This window comes from Populus euphratica, unplaced genomic scaffold, assembly GCF_000495115.2.
Source record: "Populus euphratica unplaced genomic scaffold, PopEup_1.0 scaffold32.1, whole genome shotgun sequence".
Lineage (NCBI taxonomy): Eukaryota > Viridiplantae > Streptophyta > Magnoliopsida > Malpighiales > Salicaceae > Populus > Populus euphratica.
Window position 1 is genome coordinate 7,738 of NW_011499861.1, and position 25,443 is coordinate 33,180.

At 30.6% G+C, this 25,443-nt stretch overlaps 2 protein-coding genes and 1 long non-coding RNA gene across 3 annotated transcripts; 2 read left to right on the top strand and 1 right to left on the bottom strand.

Moving 5' to 3' along the window:
- Nucleotides 1–564: 564 nt before the first annotated feature.
- LOC105124702 (CBL-interacting serine/threonine-protein kinase 9-like) lies at nt 565–5,967 on the bottom strand. The gene is made up of 15 exons (XM_011024806.1): nt 5,557–5,967; nt 5,332–5,394; nt 5,161–5,232; nt 4,958–5,065; nt 4,718–4,798; nt 4,363–4,416; nt 4,146–4,271; nt 3,967–4,056; nt 3,656–3,778; nt 2,072–2,179; nt 1,595–1,711; nt 1,412–1,468; nt 1,115–1,189; nt 899–969; nt 565–822 (listed from the first exon to the last, which is right to left on the bottom strand). The coding sequence occupies exons 1-15, from the start codon at nt 5,731–5,733 to the stop codon at nt 816–818; spliced, it is 1,329 nt and encodes a 442-aa protein (XP_011023108.1). The 5' UTR covers nt 5,734–5,967; the 3' UTR covers nt 565–815.
- A 5,085-nt stretch (nt 5,968–11,052) lies between these two features.
- LOC105124703 (uncharacterized) lies at nt 11,053–11,781 on the top strand. Its single transcript, XR_842102.1, has 2 exons — nt 11,053–11,172; nt 11,300–11,781. It is a non-coding gene; the product is annotated as an uncharacterized LOC105124703 (long non-coding RNA).
- An 8,432-nt stretch (nt 11,782–20,213) lies between these two features.
- On the top strand, nt 20,214–23,798 carry LOC105124704 (GRF1-interacting factor 3-like). Its single transcript, XM_011024807.1, has 5 exons — nt 20,214–20,531; nt 20,657–20,764; nt 21,741–21,817; nt 22,844–22,928; nt 23,002–23,798. Exons 2-5 carry the CDS (start codon nt 20,687–20,689, stop codon nt 23,386–23,388), a joined length of 627 nt encoding a protein of 208 aa, XP_011023109.1. The 5' UTR covers nt 20,214–20,531; nt 20,657–20,686; the 3' UTR covers nt 23,389–23,798.
- The last annotated feature ends 1,645 nt before the right edge of the window (nt 23,799–25,443 follow it).

A 25,443-nucleotide genomic window follows, 5' to 3' on the forward strand; every position in this document is an offset into this window, starting at 1 on the left:
TGAGATGACAAAATATTTTTTTATATCACTAGAAGACATTATATGTGCTACCTACCATGCATAACGTCTCCCACACACTAGTGTATGTTAGACAAACACCAACAACTTTTGATATTTAAAAATTATAAATTATATGGTAAATTACATTACTTTCAACCAAACTAATAATTAGAAAACAAAACCATGAAAAAAAAATATGCCAATACCTCTGCTTCAATGGCTTAAATGTTTTGTCCTTAAGGCCATATACGTGATCCTTTTGTATTCTAAAAAAGACAAAAAACAACTATACCCCTACAAGTGTTGTTTTTATTTTTATCCCAAGGTTATTTTTATTCTTTTATTATTCATAAATATATTGAATAGATACAAATATTCTCAAACAAATCCATAATAACTAATACATAGTATGAAAAATCAAAATTACTGCTAGTTCGAAAGCAAGCAACTTATCTTGAGAATAACAAAAAAGTTATTACATAATAGTGGTGAATAGAAAAATATGAGAAGGGATAGAATATTTTTGCCATTGTTTTAGATGTTTTGTAATTTGATATGTTCTTCAAGTCAAATATATTTTTAAAATGTATCTAAATATAAAAATAAACTGTCTTAGATTACAGGTAAAGGCATTCTCTCCCAACATAACAAACACAATCTAATTCCATTTCTTCCATTGTACCGCATATTAGTTGAAACCACCACGCCAACCGTTCAAAGCTTTCACATTGCTCATATATACTCTCAAATTTGATGTGCAATGATCTAAAACAAATATCAAGAATAAAGAAATGGACCCAGTAGGAAAAGTTCTGCTATGGCCTGCACAAGAGAATCGTGAGCTGCACTTCATCAGAGACTCGTGCATACGTGCAGAGTAGAGGCACAGAGAGTTTACCTTAATCCTTCAATAGTTTGATCAGATTTCCAGACTACATCCTTTAAACCTGACGAGAAGCTCTTGTAGAACTGCCACATGATGAGAGAAATGTATACGATATTAGCCAACCACAAACTTGGCGCATTAAAACTCTTCCATCCTTCCAAAACGAATGCATCCAAAACAAAGGATTTTTTTTTTTTTTGAGATACCGAAATTCGAATGCTGACGTACCTTGTGAAACTCAAGCGTATCGCCACCAATTTTCCGCAGCTCCACCATGTGCAAAGAAGGAGCTACCTCAAACACCTGAAAGTCCAAAAGAAACAAGTTGTCAACTTCCATATGCTGTATCAAGTATTTGAATTGATGCACAACCATTAGCGTCCCTATCAGAGGACATATATGGTTCTGATAGGGACATCAGAGCATGGAAAAACATTATTCTTCACACATTAAAAATGATTTTCGACTTCATTCTGAAGGGATTCAAAGGTATCTTACAAGCACCATGGATCAACTCAATGTTACCTCAGTAGCTACGGAGAGTTGGCCCTTCCTCCCACTTTTGTCACCTTTCAACTTCATCTGGAATTAGTTTGGAAATAAAACCATTCAATTTCAAAAACAGAATCATAAATATAAAACCTAGAAGTTTAGGTCGATGTGTAGGTTTAAAAACGGGGGGGCATGGCAAAAGGAAGAAACCATTACCTTGTAGTTTCGTTTATCGACATTAAAGCCCAGAGGCTTTGCAGCTTCCTCAATTCTAGACATGATTTCATTTGCAGGGCTATGAGAAGCAATATGGGTTTCTCGTTTCACAACACCCTAGAACAAACATAGAGAGGCAAAGAGAAGCATTTAGGTAGCCATTGTGAGTTTTAACTTCGTTAGAAAGAAGGATCACAAGGCGAACAGAACAGACTAAACAGTAATTATTAACATGATTATGGACAAGGGTTGGGTCAGGTCTAATTCAAACTAAGGGCCAAAATTCTGAAGACTCTTCAACAAAGAAAGAAAGAAAATAGAAATGGTCTGTGCATAGACAATGCCTTGGCAAACCATTGCTCTTCCAATTTACAAAATTTTGCAACCATAATACATCACTTTCACATTAGTGGCACAACGAATTGCAAATTTTAAATGCAATGACCAAAGTGATGAAAGAAATCTAATTATACGTACTGCCTGCTTCCCGAACAAATTATCAAGGCTAAATCCCTGTGTTCTAGAAATAAGCTCGAAAGCATTCATTGACACTGGTTTCACCTTCCTTTCTGTCACAAGATGTTCCTGCAAGGTAAATAACTAAAATTAGAACTCGTTCTGGAAATGTATTTGCCATTTCAGGTTGTTGATTTGCAATGTCATGCGTTATAATCTATTTTTGAATTATTTTTTAAATTTATTTTTTTTTCAAAAATAAAATAAAGATTGCCAATGTAGAAAAAATATATGGAGGAGAATTTTAAAAATATATAAAAATCAAGCTGTAATTTTTAAGAATATTGAAGGACTAATTGTATTTCATTTGTACTCAAAATTGAAGAAATAATATGGTTCCAAGGTTAAATTAAATGATTATTGGATTAATCCATATAAGAAATTAAGTCCAAGAACATAATTAAATTTTTAATAGGCCAATTTGATTTAATCATGAGCCAAATTAAAGTTGTTTATGTTTAAGAATTAATATGTATCTAATTAAAAGATTTAATTAAGTGCAAGGACTTAATTATATTTTAAATGGATCAAATTAATTTTATTATGGACTTAATTGGTAAAAAATTAAGTTTTGGAGCCCAATTTAGGCTTAATTGAAAATATTGCAATTTTAAGAAATCAAATTTAATTTTTACCAAGTCAATTAATTGAAATTAAGGGTAAAATCATAAGAAAATTAGAGTTTTGAGATCAATTAGGGTCAAATTGAAAACTTTTACAACTAATGATCATTTTGCAAAATGCATCAAACTATGAGGATCTAATTGACAAAACCAGGATGAAATTTAAAAAACATAAAAGTTTAATAGTCAATTAAGGATTAAAATGCATAAATCTGAGATTAATGACCAAAATGAAAAAGGCATTGAACTCCAAGGTTAAAATTGAAGTTTTCCAAGGATTTAATTGTATGAAATAAAAAGTTTAGAGTCAATTAGGGATGCAGTTAACATACATTGAAAGGTGAAGGATTAAATTGAACTGTGACAAAAAAAGAACCAAACGACGCGAAAACTATTTATTATCTTTTTCATTATTACCCAAAAAAGCTGTTAAATGGCTATTTTTTAAATACATTTAATACTTCATATCTTCATCAAATTTAACATAGCACTTGAACCAAAATAATCACTTGACATTTCTCTACAACCAAGTATAGTTCGTTTAGACCTACAACACACCTCTTTTGAGGCATGAAAAGTTTGACAGCATGCCCACATTGCCCTCGTGATATCATGGACACAAGCAAAAGCCCAACAAAGTCCAGTGCCGAGCATTGAACATATAGGATTAAAAGGGTATTTGAATGAAAGGTAGCTTGTATTTTTTATGAGTAAAAATCATGTTTTTATAGCTTTTAAAAATATGATTTATAATTAAAATGTATTATATCTTTTACAAAAAATTACCATACCTCCAAGCCAAACAGAGTCTCGACATTCTGAGTGCCCTTCCTTAAAGGGTCTGCAGAAGTTCGGTACCAAGACATTATTTTGACGCCTTGTCTACGGTAAATTAGCTAGCTTTTGTGATCAAAATTCTTACCTTTGAGTCATTAAAAACAGCATCAACATCATCTATATTTACATCCTCTTCCTGTTCGAATTGCGGTGGCTTATATCCTTTCTTGAACCATTCATCTTCTAAAATTTCAGAAACTGTTATCCTCTGTGGAAGATGCAATCATAATATTAGTGATTATGAGCATACGATTGAGACAACATAGCCACCAAGTACCGCATTAGGTACTTTATACGCTGATTCTCTAACCACACTAATAACAGGTCCAGAAGCAAACTCAAAACGAATGAGTAAATTTAATGTACATACAACAAATAGAAGGATCTAGATCTCACTGTAAGAGGTTGTGGGTCAAGAATGCGCTTTATCAGTTTCTTTGCACCAGATGAAAACCACGATGGAAATGTGAAATCAGCTCTGCAGATCTGAAATTACTTTCTGACATGCATTGGTATGCATATGGAAGGTTTCTAAAATTAAAAAACGTGAAAAAGAGAGGGGTTAATTTACTTACTTTTCTGTACAAAACCACAAGACTTGACTCGGAAAAAGGTAAGAATCCAGCCATAAGAACATAGAGAATGACCCCACAAGACCATACATCGGATGCTGTGCCATCATAACCTTGGTCTCTGAGAACCTGGAAAGAACAATAACATATGCAATCAACATAGTAGCAGAGAAATGTATTATCTGATAATTCTAATTCTACCAAATTAAAGGTAAAATACCTCAGGTGCGACATAATTTGGTGTTCCACAGGCAGTGTGAAGCAGCCCATCACCCTAAAATTAGAAAAACAGAGGAAAAGGTTTGCCTTCATTGCTTTTTATTGCAGAAACGATCAATTCCCAGCAGTACGCTTTTAAATAGTAATCAGTTTCGATGGTTCAAGAGAAAGGGGCCAGTGTCTTCATATACAGAACGTTATGTATTAATTTTCATCATATAAATGTTGGGAAATACGCAATAAATCCAAGTATCAAATAAGACACTTCTTAAAAAACTCAATCCACGTAGAGAAAGCTGCTCCTGTCTACTTAAACGTACAGGATAGGATGTAGGCAATAATCAGATAAGGCTTACCCGCAATTGTTGTGACAGCGCACTCAATCCAAAATCCGAAACTTTAAGAACACCGCGTGAATCAAGAAGAAGGTTCTCAGGCTGCACAAATGCAGAGTAGCCATTAATGATAAACAAGTAAACTCCTGGTTGAACGAGGCCAGAATCGTGTGAGTGTGTGTAGGTACACATATTTCTTGACACACCCGCCGATCATCAGGAAAATGAACATAGGAAATCATGCAAGGCATTTAGGAAAACCTTCAAATCTCTATGGAAAACGCCTCTGCTATGGCAGTAATCCACGGCTTTAATAAGCTGCTGGAAATATCTCCTGGCTTCGTCCTCTTTAAGTCTCCCGTGCTTAGCCTAGGAGCAAGGAAACAAACAAATAACCTTTTTTAATTACGTGGTCAGTGCTAACAACTTAAAAACATCAATGCACAAGAAAATGGACTCCTTACAATTTTGTCAAAGAGCTCTCCACCCTCAACAAACTCAATGACAATGTAAATCTTAGTTCTACTTGCCATGACCTATAAATATGTGCAAGTAGTATTAGTAACATCAGTCGCATACATATAAAAATCTCAAGAAATATATCCTTTTTTATTATTATTAAAAATCGCAAGTACCTCGAAGATTTTGATGACATTTGGATGTTTAATCAGCTTCATTGTTGATATTTCTCTTTTTAACTGCCAACAAAAATTATATATATAAAAGAAAAAACAACGCAAGCAGTTCTCTTAATCATTGATTCAAAATTAATAAATCATCATAATTAGAACACTGCTATTCCCACGGCACAGAAAGTGACAGAACAGAAGTTGATAAAAGACTAGCATTAATTATCAGACCTGTTCGACCATCTTGTGACGGAGGACTTGATCACGGTCGAGAATTTTAATGGCAACAACATCACCGGTCTGAACATTTTTAGCGACCTTGACCTTGGCGAAGCTCCCTTCACCAATGGTCTTGCCTAACTCGTACTTTCCTACACGTGTTCTCGCCGCCGGTACCTTGACACTCATGATTAGTTATTTTCTTGTGTTAATAATAATTCAATTTGTCAGATTAATCGAGTTTGTTTTTGTTTTATATAAATGGAATGGTCTTTGGATTAGAGGCGGAGGAGGAAGAAGAAGAAGGAAATTTCGAGGATGGTGTGATGATGCGGGTCCATGAGTGGAGAGGAGAGAATGCTATCTAACGTCCGTACCACAGTTCAATCAATTCACTCGGTTTCCGTGGCTTTCCATTATTTTTGGTAATATTTGTTTCCTTTCCTTTTCTTTCTAAGAACTCGGAGGCTTCTGTGGAACTGGGGAATTTACGTGCTCATCCCTTGCATAATCTTAACTCTTTTCGAAATCAAATTATAAAATGGGAAAAATACATATAGCCTAATCACTCCTTATTGGAGATGTCTAAAATATGTTGCGATTCTCATCTAAATTAGCAATGTGGTTTCTTTTCTTTTCATGTTCTCCAGATTAGAAAAACAGAGCAAATTATTAATTAATATTTTTATTTATACTTGAATTGTGGATAAATACTCAAATATACTACTCAATAGTAATTTGATTTTTAATACCAAATATAATTTGTTAATTTGAATTCTACTGTTTAAATTAGATGGATATAATTTATTATGTTTGAAAATATCAATCAATGATTTATAAATAACTCAATAATAAAATTTCTACAACTAGATTATCCTCTTTAAAAAAAATAATTATTGATGGCAATCCACGTATATGTGTATATGCTTCTTGCATGTGTATTTTTTTAATTAGTAATATAAAACTATTTCTAGTTTAATTCTCATTTAATAATTTCATTTTAAATTAAAATATTTTTTTGTATGGTATCAAAATTTTAATTACCATTATAGGTATGAATCATATGATCATATTATTTTTAATTAATTTTAAAATTAAACATAAAATAATCCATAAATTTTTATAAGTTTTAAATTCAACTAGATTTTTTGCTCCCCGTCACACATCATTTTTTTTTAAAAAAATTGAATATAAAGCTTTTTTTTATTTTTATATAAAAAAATTAAATTTAAATTGAAAGGTTTATATAAATATTGAAAAATAATTGTAAAATAAGATATTTATTATAAATATAAATAACAGAAAAAAATATTAATAATTACTACAAGTAAAATTTAAAAAAATTAAAAGATAATTATAAATAAAGATATTTGATTTGTATTATGAGATATTTAGTATAATTTGTTTATTAAAATAAATCTTTTATTAAATCAAACAACAATATAAATAGATATATATTAAAATAATTAAATAAAAAATATTATTTAAAGTTATACATATTAGAAATACTATATAAAAATAAAATTTATTCATATAAAATTTATATATATAAAATAATTTTAAAAAAATATATTATTTAAAGAGCCTGCAAAACTTGTGGTCGGCTTCGAAAGGGTTTGAAGTCACTCTCGCATGGGAAATTGGTGGACTACATTTTGGCAACTCGTCCTCTGTTTTGTCCTTCATTGATTTCAATTTGCAGTTTATAATGTTACTTTCTATGACGTCTCATGGGGGGCTTTGTCCCATAGAGGTTTTTCTCACGAAGATAAAATGACCCTGAAAAAACATTTTTTTTAAAAAAAAAAAAGAGGCCCTGGTAGGGGTCTAAAAATCTGAAGTGTTTCTGTGACTTAATTATTGGACTCGACAGCATGATATATGAAGTGTTTTGAAGTTGAATAATAAGTTGTTTTTTAAAATTATTTTTAATATTAATACATCAAAATAATATAAAAATATTAAAAAAATAAAAAATACAAAAATACAAAAATATATTTTTAAAATACAAAAACAAATATAATCGTAATATGCTAGATTGAATTATTGGATATTATAATTATAATTATAATTTAGATAATTATACTGATTTGTTTATAGCCTAATTATTATTATTTTATTTTGCAACTATTTTATTACAATTTAAATGCTTGATTAACATAAAATTTAAAGTAAAAAGAAAATGGTGAATTTATAATGTAACACGAACACGCAAACATCCTCCAGTTTCTTTTTTCAATTCCCTCCCCTTTCTCTCTTCATATCTCCTTTGTTTCAATCAAAAGACAAAAATTGCATCCAAATTCATTATTGATCAAACAATTATTTCTCCACTAGTAAGATTCGTCATCTGATTAGTTGAGGGTAAGATTTTAGAAAATTTCGCAAGATTTTTGCCGAAACAAACCTAAGATTTTTACTAGCGGTGAAATAGCCATGTTTATCGATTCCAGAGCTGATGTCTTGTACCATCGCAGATGACGCTTTTCAAATGTGAGAACCAGCATCTATTGGCTTCCTCTTCAGCTTGTTTGACAAGGAGATGGTGGTGGAGTGGTATTTGAAAGGGAACTGGATTGAGAAAGAAGCTGAGATTGATGGATCCGGATTAAAGAAACTCCAAAATGAAACCAAAAATTTTCTTCAAAATAGACCCATCAAGAACACTCTTTAGACTTGATATCTTGAGCTTAAAGTACAACAAAAGATAAAAGATATATATATATAAAAAGAGCTCAGGCTACCGCGCTGGAGCCCAACACCCAAAAACCTGGTTTAGATTACTGTCCAAACCTATGTAAGGCACACGCCTTGCCGGGAGTACACCCAACGTTTATAGTGCTAAGCATGCATCCTAGCACTCTTGTGAACTTGGGTTATTGTTAAAGGGTCTTGTTTCAAGGATAAAATTAGAGATAAAATAATATCTCCTGGTCAAATGAATTTTATAAAAAAATTAGAGAAACAATTTAGGAAGCCCTTCATCGTGCGAAAACAACATGGTTTGTTCAAAGAAATTTGGTTTTGTACAGGAAATCTTGGTTGTCATACGGGCAAAATTTGACAAAGTAAAGGAAGAAGTGAATTTAACCTGGCAATAGTGAGTGAAATTTTTATGATTTTTGTAACCAAAACTCTTTTTCATAGAAAAAGGAAAGGAAAAGGACTTTTTTAGGTTAGAGATGGAAAATTTTATGTTATGATTTAGTTAGTGTTATGATTATTAAAAATCTATAATTAGCCTATAAAGTTTTAAGGTACAAAATTAATTATGCTAAAAATAAAATATTATCATCTTAAACATCTTTTCTAAAGATATAATGTATTGTTAATCTTGTTTTTTTATTCATGATAGTATGATAGCTTATTGGGCCTAAAATATCACTAATCTACATAATTGAATAAGAATATATCTCCTACAATGAATTAGATTTTAGATGGATGAAATGAGTTCAAACCTAATTTTTTTAACATCTGATTTATATATGTGAATCTTAATTATTATTTTTTTGATAGTGTTTAATGAAGGATGTGTTTTTTGTCAGTTATGGAACGCGAGAGAGAATTTAAAGTAAGAAAAAAAAAAAGGGTATAGTTTTTTTTTATCCCAACTGATATAATAATTAAATGTTTTTTTCATTATCATTTTTTTATATTATTACTAACAATATTTTTTACCGTATAAGAATGAAGTTTTCTATGAGTTATATTGTTCAAACATATTTTGAACATTTTAGAAGAGACCTTTATTTTTATATTTTAAAAGTTTTTTTAAAAATATTTAAATTTTTTATTTTAAATTAATATATTTTAAATATTTTTAAATTATTTTAATACATTAATATTAAAAATAATTTTTTAAAAATATTATTAACATTTATTTTAATATAAAAATTATTTAAAAAAATAATCACTGTCATATTTGTCAAACACAAATAACTACTCGAGGGATGGATGATGGAAGCTCGACCCAAACGAGCATATTAGATCTGCTGATTTTCTAACGGGCTCAGTCATATAAGAAAATCTTCTCTCCGTTTGATGGGCCTACTCAACTTATAAACTTGAAGTTTATAATGGGCTGTTTAGAGCTGGAATTTGGAAAGGAATTAGAGTCCATAGTGAACAGTATGATGGGTCCATAGACTTCTATTCTTGAAAAGGATTTCGCCATCCACAACCCGGGCCAACGAATCAAGTTCCTCGCTTTGAGAGTTCATATTATGGTTTTTTAAAAAATAAATTTTAAAATTTTTTATTTGGTTAAAAATTAGATCTTTATTAATAAAAAAAAATTATTTTATCTCATATAAAATCAAGGTTAGAAATATGTGTGAGGTTCAGTGAAAAAATAAATATTCAGTCAACCCCAAGATTTATTTTCTATAATTAGACAAAAAACAGAAATTACCATAATACTAAACATTCTCCACCTATCAAACTTATGTCTCCCCGCTCATCGAAAGAAAAAGATTCGACAATGTAAATATTTTTTTCTTAAATTTGAAAAATGGAAACAGTCAGCATACCTTTCGAAATTATAAAGAAAGCTAACAATGTTACAATCTCAAGTAAAGCAAAGCATCCCTATATATGACAGGCTAAGATGCAGCCTGTTACAGCGCTGCCGACAAAATACATTTCTATTACAGAAGACTTCGGTATAACCTCGAAGGTCAAATGCAAATGGTGGGCCTAGACCACTTCAGTCACTTAATAAAATCCTCTTGTCGTTGCACTCCACCCCAACTCCATCGGTAAAATCTACTCGGTATAGTGAGTTTATGATAGTGAGTTGCATTAGAAACTGAGTTAATCTATTAAAACAGAAATCGAGTTAATAAAAATGAGTTTCTCCTTTTCTTCTCCCTTTTGCAGATGATATATAACATTTCATTTACAGAGAAATTATTTTCATGGTAGTCCTAGCATTGACCGTCTCGAGAGGGGGAAAAAAACTAGTATAAATCAGTATAAACAGAGTGAAGCACCGAGTAAAAAAACAACCGTTCGAGAACATGGAAAGCACCTTACGTTATTTAAAAGAAGAACCTTGAAGATTGAAAGCCAATTAAATTATCATAATCAAAGAGGAAATAAAGATTATGATTTTGAGGATTTATTAAAGTGAACCCGCCTGTATACTGGAACTAGCAGCCAGCTATCAAAACAGGCACCAGCCACCAGAAAAAAAAAGGCAAAAGAATCTACCCCAGATAGCTTCATCGATCACAAAGAGTTAAAACTAAGAAGCAATCATTTTCTTCTTTGAATACGGAACAACTTTTATAAAAACTAAGGGAAAGAAAACAAGACGTCACGTTGATTCTAGCTTTATTACCAGTAACAGTGTCACTTGAAATAATATTTTTTTTTAAAATTATTTTTAATATTAATTTATCAAAATTATATAAAAACATTAAAAAAATCATTGTAAAAAATAATAATAATTTTTTAAATATTTTTACACCACAAAAACAAGAAAGCTATTGTTAGTGATGACTCATGAGGTCTTGCTTTATTAACGATTCCATCATATCACTGCATTCTCAGTTTCGTTCTGCTAGCAACTCTTTAATTTGTCTTTAACAAAAAAAATATACTCCGCCGATTCTCATTCAAAGTAAGGTATGTTTCTCTATGAAGTTGTTACCCTTGGCACTGTCTTTGTATATAGCTTGTTATGCTAAGATATATATATATGATAAAATGATAGTTCAATCTTTCTCTTCTTTTCTTCTTTCCTGAATTTCAGCCACAGAACTGGTATTGGTTGATGGGAAAGTTCAAGGAAGGCAAGCATGAGGCAAATCAAGAATATTATCCCGAGAAGATTATGAAGAAATGCGTAATTTGTTTGTGTTCAATTTTGGTGTGTGTGGCAGGAGGAACACTACTGCTTTGGTGGGGTTATGAATATCACCCAACAAATAGTCAGCTGTGGATGGTGCCCTCAGGTCTCATTCTGTTGGTTACTCCTGTAATTGCTTGGGTCGCTGTTGTTATCTCTGAAACCCGTAATTGTAAGGTAGAAGATGATGACTCTAAGACGAATGAACTTGTTGTTTAGGCAGGTGACTCGGCCGATGCTGAAAGAAACTATAAAAAATGGCAGTGCGGTTTTGATTTATCAGTATTTTAGTTGGCTACTTGTTAGAAACATGTAGGTTTTACTTGTGCAGCATTTGCCTGTATGATTACAGTAGAAACCATAAAGCAAAATTTATGCTGACGTTATTTTCCAATTTTTATGAATTTAAAAATTACGAGGCAGACTCGAATTTAAGTTAACCCTCACGTGTATGTTAAGAGTCTGTTTGCTATTATAATTATTATCGTCGTTGTAGTTTTAAAAAAGTAATTTAATAAAAAATAATTTTTATGAGATTTGTTATAAATTTTAAAGTATTTAGTTAAAACCACGGTTACAATTATGGTTGAAAAAAAAACAATTTGTTATGTTTAGTTAATATATTTTTTGTATGAGGTTTGATTGAAAAACTATTGAAAAGTACATTATAATTATACATACATAAATAAATAAAGGTAAAATATTGTTATTTTATAATTATGATTACATAACAAAATGAATAATCCTTGTATATTAATAAAAGTTTTTCATTGTCCCATCAAATTATTTGCAATTCCATCTCGTACAAAATCCATACATGAAGGCTGTTGTGATCCTCGAATAACTGAGGAGGTACAATATTAGATAAAAAGTCATCTGGAATAAAATTGGGATTGCGATCATACTCGGAAAAAACCTCATCATCTTGCGATGCCTTTCTAATATAGTTATGTAGTGCCATTGATGCAACTACAATTTCAACTTGCGTTTTATATGCATAAATAGGCATGTTTTGTAAAATTCTCCACCTCTGTTTCCATGCCCTAAAAGAACGTTCGATGACGTTGCGTAATGATGAGTGTACATGGTTAAATACTTCTTCACAACCACTTGGTTGTCCACGACGTCTAAGTTCTTGTAAGTGATACCTCTCGCCTTTATAAAGACCCAAATACCCATGCTCATTGGAATATCCAGCATCAACCAAATAGTATTTCCCTGCAAAAAATCAAAACACATGCTAACTTATTACAAAACAAAAAAAAAATTGAAAATTTTTTGACCAAGTCATCAATTTATTTTCAAATTACAACCTTCTGGTGGTTTTGAAAAATTTATATTGTTATTGTTAATAGCCTCAAGAAAAATACACGTATCATGTGCACTGCCTTCCCATCCTGCCTACACAAACATGAATTGCATATCAAAACTACAAGCAGCTATGACATTTTGTGTTGGTACACATTTTCTCTTAATAAATAGAATTTGATTATTAGCTGATATATAAGCACGAAAATATGTGTCATCAATTGCACCTACACAATTCTACATGCAAACAAAAAAATCATAAACTTTAATAAAATATTTCATGTTAAAAAGAAATTCATCTTACCTTGAAATATGACATATTTCTTGGATTCATTGCAATTTCTCTTGGTGTGCTCGTAAATTATGGATCTACTGGTTTTATGACTTCTACAACAAACAAATATAATGATTTAAAGACTTCTTTGAAACATCTACTAACTGTTTCACCTGAATATTGAAATCTCTCTTGCACTTTCCTATTTGACGCCCTTAATACTATTGTAAATAGAAACATTGCCATCATTTCAATAACACTCATTCTTCTTAAAGGTTTTAATCTATAATGCATTTCTAAATCATTGCACAGACTCAACAAAGTGGTTGTGACCATCCTAAACATGTTGACATATCATTTTCAATGACCTCTTAAAACCTTATTCAACCAACGCATCCCTGTGTTGTATGAAATCATGCATAGTTCTTTGTGCATATAATTAATATAATACATATTTATAGTTTCAGATGTGCATATAATTAATTTTTTCATATTAAACTACCTCATTAAAATAAATTCGTCATCATCTTTATCATCACTTTCATCGTCACCATCACCGTCATTGTCATCATCATTACTATTGTTGTCGTTGTCGTCGTTTCCATTACCATCATCTTCAACATCAGCAACTGAGGCACCATTACCTTCACAACTAGGTAAGTAATGTGGTCTACATTTCGGTTTATTACATTATCATAAGCGTCATCAAAATCTTTATTAAATATAACATTAAACCGTGAGTCATCCATTCCTTCAATTACATGTCAAATAAAAAAATGGTATATTGTTAATAAAATACTACGAATAATTACATATCATTCATTTAAAAAATATTTTAATAAAAGAATTTGTAAGAAATTATTGACTACGTATCTTTAAAGCCAACAAAGAAGGTTTTCCACTTGCTTATATAAAATGTAATTGAGAGGTTTGTTTTGAAAGAAGTTATGTCGTTGGAAAAAATGAAACACATCTCCTTCTTTATATAGAAAAATATAAATGATATCTCCAGATCTTTTGAAATATTATGCTTTCAAAAAAATTATTTTCTGCCATATATGAGTTGTAATACGTACATGTATATGTTCTTTTGTAAGCAACATTTTCAAACTTTCAAGTGATTCCAACAAAACTAATGTCCTCTTCAAATTATTGATGATGCTTTGGCCCCATTTTTTTACTTCTATTATTCTATATTTTTTGTCCATATATGTTTTTAATTGCTATACTCTACAACCATCACATGCATCATTTTTTTCCATTTATATTTTTAATTTCTACACTTTGCAACCATCACAATCACATGCATCATTTTTTATCTTAAACTGTTTTACCATTTATTTTTTGCTACTGTAAATAGTTAATACTGACAATTAATTTTTCAGAATTACATTGAATTTAATTCAGCAACTAATCTCTGGAATATTAATTCAGAAAAAAAAATTAAATAGAACTCAACAGTCTACTAACCAACGTTAAAAATCCATAAATATACTAACTAATCTTTGAAATATTAATTATGGAAAAAAAAAACGCTCCTTGACAATCCGAAAATCAACATACAATGTTGATAAATACACCGACCGATGTCTTAAATATAAATTTTTTGAAAAAAAAAACCGACAACACAATAGTCTGCTACCTCACATCAACGTTGTAGAAATAAATAAAACAACAGTAAAAAACTAACCGCACTGGATAAACCTATCTCTCTCAACACCAAATGTGGAGTAATATAATGACTCGAACGAACTTTGACAACTACAAACTACTCTTTCTAAAAATGTCATCACATTATCCTGAAAAAATAAAATAAACAAGTATAAATAAATTATTGCTCATGTTAAATAAAATCACATAGTTCATTTAGCTAGCACTTGAATTTATTCAATTGATTAACATTTAAAAAATTAAAATCATACCATGTAAGCTATGCACGTTTACTTTGTGCATACATTCGCTGCAACCATTTGAACTTTTGTTAAAGAGTACCCATACTGTTCCACATTTCTCGTTTCCTTCTTAAACCAAGATAATCCGTAGCAAAGTCGTGAAAATCATCATCAACCGAAACTCTAAAAATTAAGTGTAGCTTAGCCATAACCTCGGAAATACTACAACCTTCCTAATCCCTATTCAAAGAAGTTGAATCACTTTTAGTCGATATACGATCAACTAGTTGATCCCACTGTGACAACATCTAAACACCAATTTCAGACATTTTCTTCTTTTTACTTGGACCCTCAGAAGGGTCTCGTTCTTTTCTTTTGCCATTACTCTTGTTGTTGTTGCTTGATCTATTCATTCCACAAGCCATTCGAGACATGTTAGCCTTCAAATTTGGAATCCTATCCTCCTCTGAATCACCGCTTCCTTCTTCCAAATCAGCATCATCAATGTCGACTTTGCTTGTGCCATGATTGACATTATTGCCACCAAGAACTCCTAATGAAAAAGCCCATGCAAACTCTCCAGTTGCGACAATGTTGCAATACATTCTGTTAAATTTAATCTTCAAAGATGGTTCAATACCATTATGTCTGAATTTTTTTGCTCCTCTAATTTCCTACATAATAAGTACAAGTAAGTGATGTAGGATTATGCATTGAATATTTTTTGAAATTTGACAACAAGAAATGAAATTGTAAGGATGATGAGGAATTCACCTGAATTTTTGCTTTCCATCACTCATCGCTAGCAGCAATTGTTTCTAATTCACTACTCTAGCTCACACCAGTTTCAAAAACCAGTTTTGTCCATATCCTTCAATCCTTTTTACATCCATCCCATTTGTTTTTCAGTTGTGTTTTAGTGAATGCATGGCCAATTTGTTCTTTAAATGACATTATAATAAATTTCTAACCCGTTTTATTGAAATGAGTATTAAGTCTCATTCCCATGTCAATGGCCTTAATGCATAGATCACAAAAGATATGCAACATTTTCCTTATTCAAACAGCTTTATCCATAAATTCAGGACCTTCTACAGTATTTTTTAAAACATTTAACAATTGACATCAATCAATAATATCCATTACTTGAAGGGATAAAAAAATAATATCAATAAACATGGATTTAAGCACATATTATGTTGAAATCGAATTCCATATGAAACGAAAAAAGACAAACAAATACTACAAATCAAACAGTCCCAAGTCAAGTTCTTAACCTACACAGTTTTGCACCAACAATTGCTAGAGATTATTTTTCTTAACCTACACAGTTCTGCGACAACAATATGATAAACCAAGATTCAAATAAAGTTCCACAGGAACTGGAAACTAAAGCACAATTTGCTTACCCGAAACCTAAAGCACATTTCTCTCAAAAAATCAAGATCACCGCCAGTTAAAACTACACACAAGAAGACAGTTTACCAAAATATTCAAATTCTCCAACACTACCAAGAATACTTATCAATAAAGTGTAAGGAAAACACAGCAAGTTTGAACGGCAGATTAACAACAAAAAGAGACCCACAAGAGTTAAATAAAACACAAAATTGATCCTTTGAATCGAATACAAAATCTCCAGATCAGTACTGAAAACACATAATGGCAACTACATAATTTCTTCAACAGATAATTCCCATAAAAAAAATCAAGATTTCAAAAACAAGTTTCTATTTTTTAAGCTCATGAACCAGTCAAAACAAGAACAAAATAGAAATAAGAAACATGATTAATTAACTATTATTTAAACATATTCAACATATAATTACATATATACCTACATACTGGAAACAAATGAAAGCAACACATAAATTAAAAATTTAGAGCAAAATATAGAAATAATTAAAGATGGAGATAAGGTAAGCACTTACGGGTTTCTCTCTCGTGAAGGTGTTCCTAGCATGGTTATGCTTTTTGCAAACTGAAACAATGGAGACTGCTCGGCACAAATGATTTCCAGCACTGTTTGAAGGGAACAGAAGAGACGAGCTTGGGTGGGGAAGTTTTGTGTTAAAATCTTTCATTTGACAAGAGAAGGGACATTGGGGAACAAGATGAACACTGTCTTTGGCGTCAATCTTTCATCAATCTCGTCCATATCAGTTTAGAAAAGGGAAAGGAATAGAGCTTAAACTCGGTGTAAGAAAGTGTTTTTACAAGAAAAAAAAGTGTCGATGAAGGCATGGAGTGAAAAGCACATGTTAATTGCTTTTCAAAAACTTAAGGTCCAACCTCAGTTTTTGGTAGGGTTATGTTAAATAAAAAGTGTAGTTGAAAATTACCGAACATCTTGGTGCTGCTTTTTTTATTAAACTCAGCTGCAACTACAATGCCAAACGCCAAACGAGCACTAAATGCTCATCAACAACTTATGTGCAAATTAATTTAAGTTTGGATATATTCTATTAACCCCCTTGAAATATATGTAAGTTCTATCATTTTTTTTCTTTATGCAATCTTGCTTTTATCAATCACCTTTTGAAGTTTTAGTTTCATCTATTTATTGTGTTTTTTGTGTCATGTAAACTTCAATTCCACTCCGAACACCAAAAAAAAAAAAAAATTCAATTTCCCTCTAAACGCATTGTCTATCATGATTTAGTTCCCTCTCAAATAATTCAATATAAAGACATAAAAATTGAGTTTCAAACCAAATTGACTAGAAAAACATGTTTTCACTTTAAGAAATGTATGTTAAGATTTGTTTAACATGAAAATCACAAAACAAATGCGGTTAAGATTTTTAAAAGATCAAACCAATAAAAGCATTAAATATGATATTAGAATCATTCAAAGTTCAATTAATAAATTTTTTATATAGATAACTCAATTTAAAAGAAAAGGGAAAAACACCATCAACATGTTAATTTTATTAGATTTGGATGCACTCGGTAAGTAAGAAGATTTCAGTGAGGGATTGATAATTAAGAAATATCAGATGCTACCTTCAAGTTGTTCAAAAATCTATGATATTTATTTATGTATTATTTGATTTATTACAAATAGAAGTAGAGGGTATAATTTTATCAATGATGAATGGATGAAACGTTACGAAAATAATTCATAAAAGAACTAAACATGGTATCTTGATATGGATTAGTTGGCGGATGCTTGTGTTGGTATAAAAGATAATTCTTAAAAAATAATAAAAAATTATGTTAATATATTTTTAAATAAAAAATATTTTAAAAAATAATTACAACTATACTTTAAAAAAACATGGTATGAGATATCAATTTGTTTAGTTTTAATATATAAATATTATAGCCTCTGATTTTGAAGCAATTATGAAATAATAATAATAATAATCTATTGAAAATTAAAGTCGATTAATCAGGGGTGGTTTAGGTGAGGCAAGAATCTTGCCTCCCCCGAGTCTGTTCTTCGAGTATGATTTATATATTCGAGTAAGAAAGCTCTGATGAAGGGCTTTATGAGTGTGCGGATGAAAAGGGTCCACACAGAATTTAACGATTGTTCTACACGTTCAATTTCAAAAGACGATGTGAAACTCTAATGGCAATGCCAATAAACCTGTAGATTAACTAACACACATGTCTACCTTCCACAAAATGTTTTGAATTTTAGCTTCTCCTCTTTAACAAAAATAAATAAATAAATAAATAAATAAAGGGTTTTCAAATAACAAATAATATATTAAAAAAATAATATAAAATATATCTTAAAATTTTATTTAATAATTAAAAATTTTAAATTAAATTGATTTTTTAATAAGATAGACCAAAAATAAAATAAAATTATAAAAATTTCATCAAATATCGAGGGAAATGGAATATTGTTGAGGAATGAGTTAATGACATCAAATAAAATTTATAATGGAGGAGACAGGAAATGGAGGTGGTCACGGAAGGGAAGGAAATGGCTTTTTATTTTATTTTTATTTTTATTTTAATCTTTCTTCTCTTTTGAAAAATCCAATTATATCCTTTTCGTCACCCCATCCCTTCTCCTACTACTAAAAAGACATTTAATATTTTATTACCTTTCCTTCCCTTTTCCATGCAAACAAAGAGCTTATTTCACCTCCATTTACCTTTTTACTTGTCCACTCATAAGAAGATAGAAAATTTCCCAACCCTCACCTCCCCTCTTCTCTCAGTTTTCTCCCAAACATACTGTTAGGGGGCATTTCATGGTAGCATGATTTATAGTGTTCTTGTTTTGTTACGAAATTTTTTAAAATTATATATTTTATATATTGAGTTGTATTACAATTACGATTATATATTTTCTCATATACTTTAGGTTGCTATGATATTTTTTTATATGTTTTTTTCTTTTATTTTTTATATTATTTTAATAATTTTTTCCAGAAAACATTGTAGATTTTAACAAATTTTTTCCATATAATTTTTTATATTTTTTTATAAATTCACAACAATACACAGGTATGTCACAAACCTGCACAGCACGGGGGTATATAATTTAGTTTTTACCTAATCGGTGTGAGTCTTAGGATATAACTACCAATTCATTGCTCTGACTTCAAAATCATGATATTTTTTTCTTCCATTAGAAACCTTTATTTCTCATTAGAAACCATCAATTAATTATTGTTAGGGTTTTTTTAACATATTTTCTTTATCTGAGTCATTTGTGCCCACTGAAAATGGATGAACAAGTCTCTTTGAACAAGTCCAAATGGTTGTGTTATCAGCGGAGGAATTGCTTGGCTGCTTATAGCTATTAGCCTTGTACAACTGTATTATTTTATAGAGATTATAGTTTAAGTACTAGAAATTTCAGAGTTATTAGAAGTTTATATAATTATTAATTTTAATATTTATAAAATTAATTAAGATATATATAAATTTATTTAAACATCTGTATTAAAAAAAAACCAAATAAAATGGAAATGAAAACAATCTATTGTTGCTAGATGACTCTAATTTCAATATAATTTTCTAAATAAGTTTGACGATACTATAGAGATGGTGCTTCATGGTGAGGGCAGATAGGAGAAAGAGATTATCTTTTTTTCTATATTTTTTGTATTTTCTCCATATATTTTTAAAATAAAATTTACCACACTTCTAAATCTTAGTTTTCAGGAAGTGAAAGAAATAAAAACGATCTATTGTTGCTGGATGACTCTAATTTCAAAATAAATTTCCAAGTAAGTTTAAAGATATGGTGTCGATGGTGGTTATGTAAGGGAAGTTGGGAGAAAAAAATTAAAAAAAAATAAATTCCCACACTTCCAAATCTCAGTTTTCAGAAAGTGAAATTATAAAGCTGATTAATTTCTTGCCACGAACCACAACCAGTGTATAGACGAACGGAATTTTCCTCTTTATACGCTTCAACTAGTAGCTCCATCGCCAAATTTTGGAGTCCTCCACTGTCGAGCCACCTATCACGGGCAGATACGAAGCACAACAAGGAAAGCCGAGCCTCACTAACGAAGTGACGTAAGCATCGGGCCAGGGCTGAAAACAGAGAGTTTTTCTTTAAAAGACAGACCAAATCTAGTATCTCTTGTTCGGACATATATATATATATAACGACTGTTATTTCTGCCTGCTGTGTCTAAAATTCCAGAAACCTGCTCCTCAAAATATGCTCCTTCGCCATCTCACAGGTGCTCCTACACCCTCCTCCTCCTCTCCATATATTTTAAATATATATAAAAAAACCTTTATTTTTTTTCTGCCTCTCTCACCTCTTAATTAGGGTTTAACGATTTGGGGATTTTTTTGGGATTAGGGTTTGGGAAAGCAAAGTAAATTAAACAAGATGCAGCAGCCATCGCAAATGATTCCTATGATGGCTTCATTCCCACCAACAAACATCACCACTGAGCAGATCCAAGGGGTAGTATCTTTTTGTAATTCTTCCTTTATTCTATGCATACATTGGTTTATGCATGCTTTTTGGGTGGTTTTGTTTCTATGATTTATTGATTTGGGGTTCTTTGCTTATGGTGTTTTTTCACGTTTCTTTGTTAAACCAATATTTGAAGCTGATAAGTAGCACAAGAAATGAGTAACTGTTTACGTGAGACAATAAATAGCGAATTGATTGTGGCTTCTTAAATACTGTCCACTTCAGGAGATAGGCTCCCCCCCCCACCCCTCTTCTATGCACATAACTTGTCATCAGTATAACTAAGGCTCCTCTATCTTTTTCTTTATCAATTGTTACTAATGGGCTTTCCAAAAATCCATGATGCTTAAAATAGTTGGTTATGCAGATTAGTGGCTATCGTGACAGATTTCGCATAGATGGAATATGAGATAAGGAGACTGTTCATAAGCTATTAAGTTGTAGATTAGATTGAACTCAGAAGTTGGAGAATTCAGCTATTCGAGCTCGTTTTGGAATTAATTTATTGGAAGCTTTGTATTTTTCAAAGTATTCATTTTGAACCTTCTACTTCTGCAAATTCCCATGTTTATGACGTACATTTTTGTATCGCGAACCCATTCCTTCTTCATGAAATCCTCAATATTCATATCTGCAAATTCATTCTTGCAGCTAGTAGATGTGTTTTCCTGTTTGTGAAACATGACAAAATGTCATGCTATATAGCAAATGCATGAAAAAATAGTGGAGAATTTTCCTTGTGATGCGTGAATTCAAATCCATGGTTGTACTGTGTGCTAATAGCTGTTTTTATTTATAGGCTTTCACACCTATTCAAGTTTGGCTTTCCCCTTAATGCCACGCCGAGCAATATCTGATCTTAGTTTCCATTTTTGGTTGCCCCTTCATGTGCAACTCTAGGATGTATTATTTGCTAATTTCTGCCATATGATTGTTGGTTTATCTTTTTTAATTCTTTTTGCAGTACCTTGATGAAAACAAAAGGTTGATTTTGGCGATATGGGACAACCATAACCTTGGAAAACTTGCTGAATGTGCCCAGTGAGTGATTTGTTCTCATGCGTGCGAGTGTATGCTCATGCTATCCTAGTGTTTCTTGTGTGTTAAGCATAATGCAAGTTCTGATCTATTAGAAGTAAGTGGGGCTGTTTCCTGTTTAGGAAACTTGAAAAAAAGGGTCTTATGACTTATGGGCTGATTTTGAAATCCAATCTTGGTGACTTTTCTCCAACAAATAGGCTATCAAATATATAAGAATCTCCATCATAATTAGGGCAGAAACAGGTAGAAATCTCAAAGTTTGTGTTCTGTTACTTATTCAGAAAAAGACTGGATCAGTTCTCTGAGTTCCTATTTACCCACTAGCATTTTAATATTTTCTAAACAATCAAATCCAACACATTCAGTTGGTAGCTGACATATCTTAAATTTATTCTTGACTGCCTATTTTAATATGGGGTCAATTATATTTTGTCCGGTTGGAAATGGGACTGAACTTGTGGGCTTTGTCCGTTACCAGTTTATGCCTTCAATAATCTTTTATTTGTTTATAATGGCGGGGATGTAGAGTGCATTCCAGATATTAATGGTGCCCTTGCATCCATAGTTGAGTTATTTACTTGTTCTTTTGGCTCAATCATCATGTTACTACATACATTCTATATCATATAATGGGAGTGCTTGGTTACTTTTTGTACTGGTACTGCTTCAATGTCCTTAGCAAGAATAACTTGAAGAAGGTAGGATCTTGTATAATAAAGCATGTGCTTACAGTTAGATGGCAGTCCAGGTGAAATGGAGGAGAGGCATAGGATAAACATTCAGACTGGATCTGAATTTACCAGCCAGAAAAAAGGCAATGCACTCATGAATATCACAGAGTGTTTTGTTATTTTCGTTTCGTTTTTGTTTTTGTTTTTGTTTTTTTTTTTTGTTTTTTTGTTTTTGTTTTTTGAGAATGCTTCATTTTTTAAACTACATGAAATGAAATGTTGCATGCCCCTTTTTATCTATATGCATGTTTATTGCCACCATTTATAAGTCATGTATAAAATTTTAATGAACTAGGTATCAGACCCAGCTGCAGAAGAATTTGATGTATTTGGCTGCAATTGCTGATGCACAACCACAGACACCAGCAATGCCTCCTCAGGTGTCTAGTAATTAATGAGACTGGTCATTTGCAATTCATTTACTCTGCTCTTGCTTATTAGTATTACTTTCAGATGGCCCCACATCATGCAATGCAACAAGGAACATATTACATGCAACATCCTCAGGCAGCAGCAACGGCTCAGCAACCAGGTATTTTCCCCCCGAAGATGCCATTACAATTCAATGCTGTACATCACATGCAGGATCCTCAGCTGTTACACCAGCAAGCCATGCAAGGGCAAATGGGAATTAGAGCTATAGGGGCTAACAATGGCACGCATCCCATGCATGCCGAGATTGCTCTTGGAAGTAGTGGCCCTTCTGCAAGTGCTGGCACAAATGACATGTGTGGAGGAAGCAAACAAAATGCCTCCGAGGCTGGCACAACTGGTGCTGATGGCCAGGGGGGTTCTGCTGCCAGGCATAATGGTGATGATGGCTCTGAGGATGCAAAATGATGTGGCCTCTTGAGGGATTCTGTGCAAATCCCTTTGGCTGTTGATAGTAGGCACCCCTTATTGCAGAACTGGTATTGTTCTGTTGATCTATGTTAGTTTGAGTGAAGAGTTGACATTTTATGGTTCCCTTAGCATTGACAAGTTAGGTAGGTAAATCACAAGGGCTTGGTATGCCAATGAATCAAAATCAAAACACGGTTGAGACAGAGGCTGTTGTAGTTTGTGTAGAAGGAAGAGATGGAAGCTTGTGTTCTCCCATTGATGTCTGTCTCCAGTTGTTCGTCCCTCATTTTGTAACAACTTGAAGATGATGCTTGGTATTGTAGAATCTTGGTCTCACAGGGTCATCGTTTTGAGCTAGTTTTGAATGGCACAATTTTCCAGAATTGCTAACTGGGCCATAGGATTAATAGGCATTTTTGGATTGGTTGAGTGTGATTTATTTATTTAGGTGATTTATTTTAAAATGTTTTGTTTGGAAATATATTAAAATAATATTTTTTTATTTTTTAAAATTTATTTTTTATATTAGTATATTAAAATGATTTAAAAATATTAAAAAATTAAATTTTTTTAAAGCACTGAATAACCGCAAAAGCAAAAATACCCTGTGCCTCCATCAACTTTATTTTGTCTTAATGAGTAAAGCAACTATGGGATCCACGTGTGAATAATTAATTTAGAACATGTTGGTAAAATCGGAAATCAAATTATTTGGTTCGGCTTTCTTTGCTTTTCAGGATTGTTCTTTTTTGGAGCTATTTTGAAAATATAGTTATAAAAACTATTAAACGGATAAAATATAAACGGAACAGGGTAAGAAGTGAGGGAATGAAAGGAAGAATCCAGGAAAAAAGAAACAGAGACAATGACCTCTGAGGAACCTTTTCCAAATGAAAGCAGAAGACTAGTTTCATTAGTAGAAATATCATGAAATGTTTGATGTTAAGGCCTTGATTCTTTTCTAGAATATTTTCTATTTTACAATAATATTTTTTATTTATAAAAATTTATTTTTAATACTAGTATATCAAAATAATTTTAAAATATTTATAGAAAAAATTAATTTTTTTTTTTTGAAAAACATAGCATAAACAAACATAATTTTTTTTGTTTTTGAAAAACATAGCATAAACAAACATACTTGTAGGCTTTATTTGTTTAATGAAAAGCTGTTTTCTTTTAGAAAATGATTTTTTTAGAAAATAAATTTTTAAAAATTGAATTATTTTTTAACATTTGATTATGTCATAGAAAATCAGTTGAAAAATACTTTTTAATGTTTGATTATGTTATAAAAAATTAGTTAAAAAATAACTTATTAACGTTTTTTTTCAAATTTATTAAAATAATAAGAAAAAAATCTTATAAATTAAAAAGTTAAATAAGAATGAAATTGAAGAAAAATCTAATTTCATAAATTATCTCAAATAAAATAAATAACAACAAAATAATAGAGATAAAATCTAACAAATAAAAAAAATTGAAAGATAATGAGATTAAAATAATAATTATTATAATTTTATAAATTATTTCAAATAAAATAATTAACAATTAAAAGATTGAGGACCAAATTTGATATATAAAAAAATTAAATTAAAAAAATAATAAAAGAAAAGCAAATAAAAATCATAAAAATAAAAATAAAAATACATAAAAATAAAAAAACAAATAACAATCATAATAAGAGAAAAGCAAATAACAATCATAAAAATAAAAAACCAAAGTTAATATAAAAATCAAATTAAATCAAATTATAAGTGATGAAATTAAAAAAAATCAAAACAAAATACATAACAATCAAAAGTTTAAGGACCAAATTTATTATAATCAACAAATAATATAATATTTTTAAATTTTTCACAATTTCTGTAAAATATTTTCCATCCAAAATAAAAAAAATATTTTTTTAAAAAACCAAACCATTTTTCTAACTAAAAAATATTTTCATTGATAAGTTTTTTTAATAATAAAAATTATAAAAAAAATTAAAAAATTAATTTTCTTACAAAACAAATAAATAATTAATTTATAATTTTTTAAATTTTAAACCAC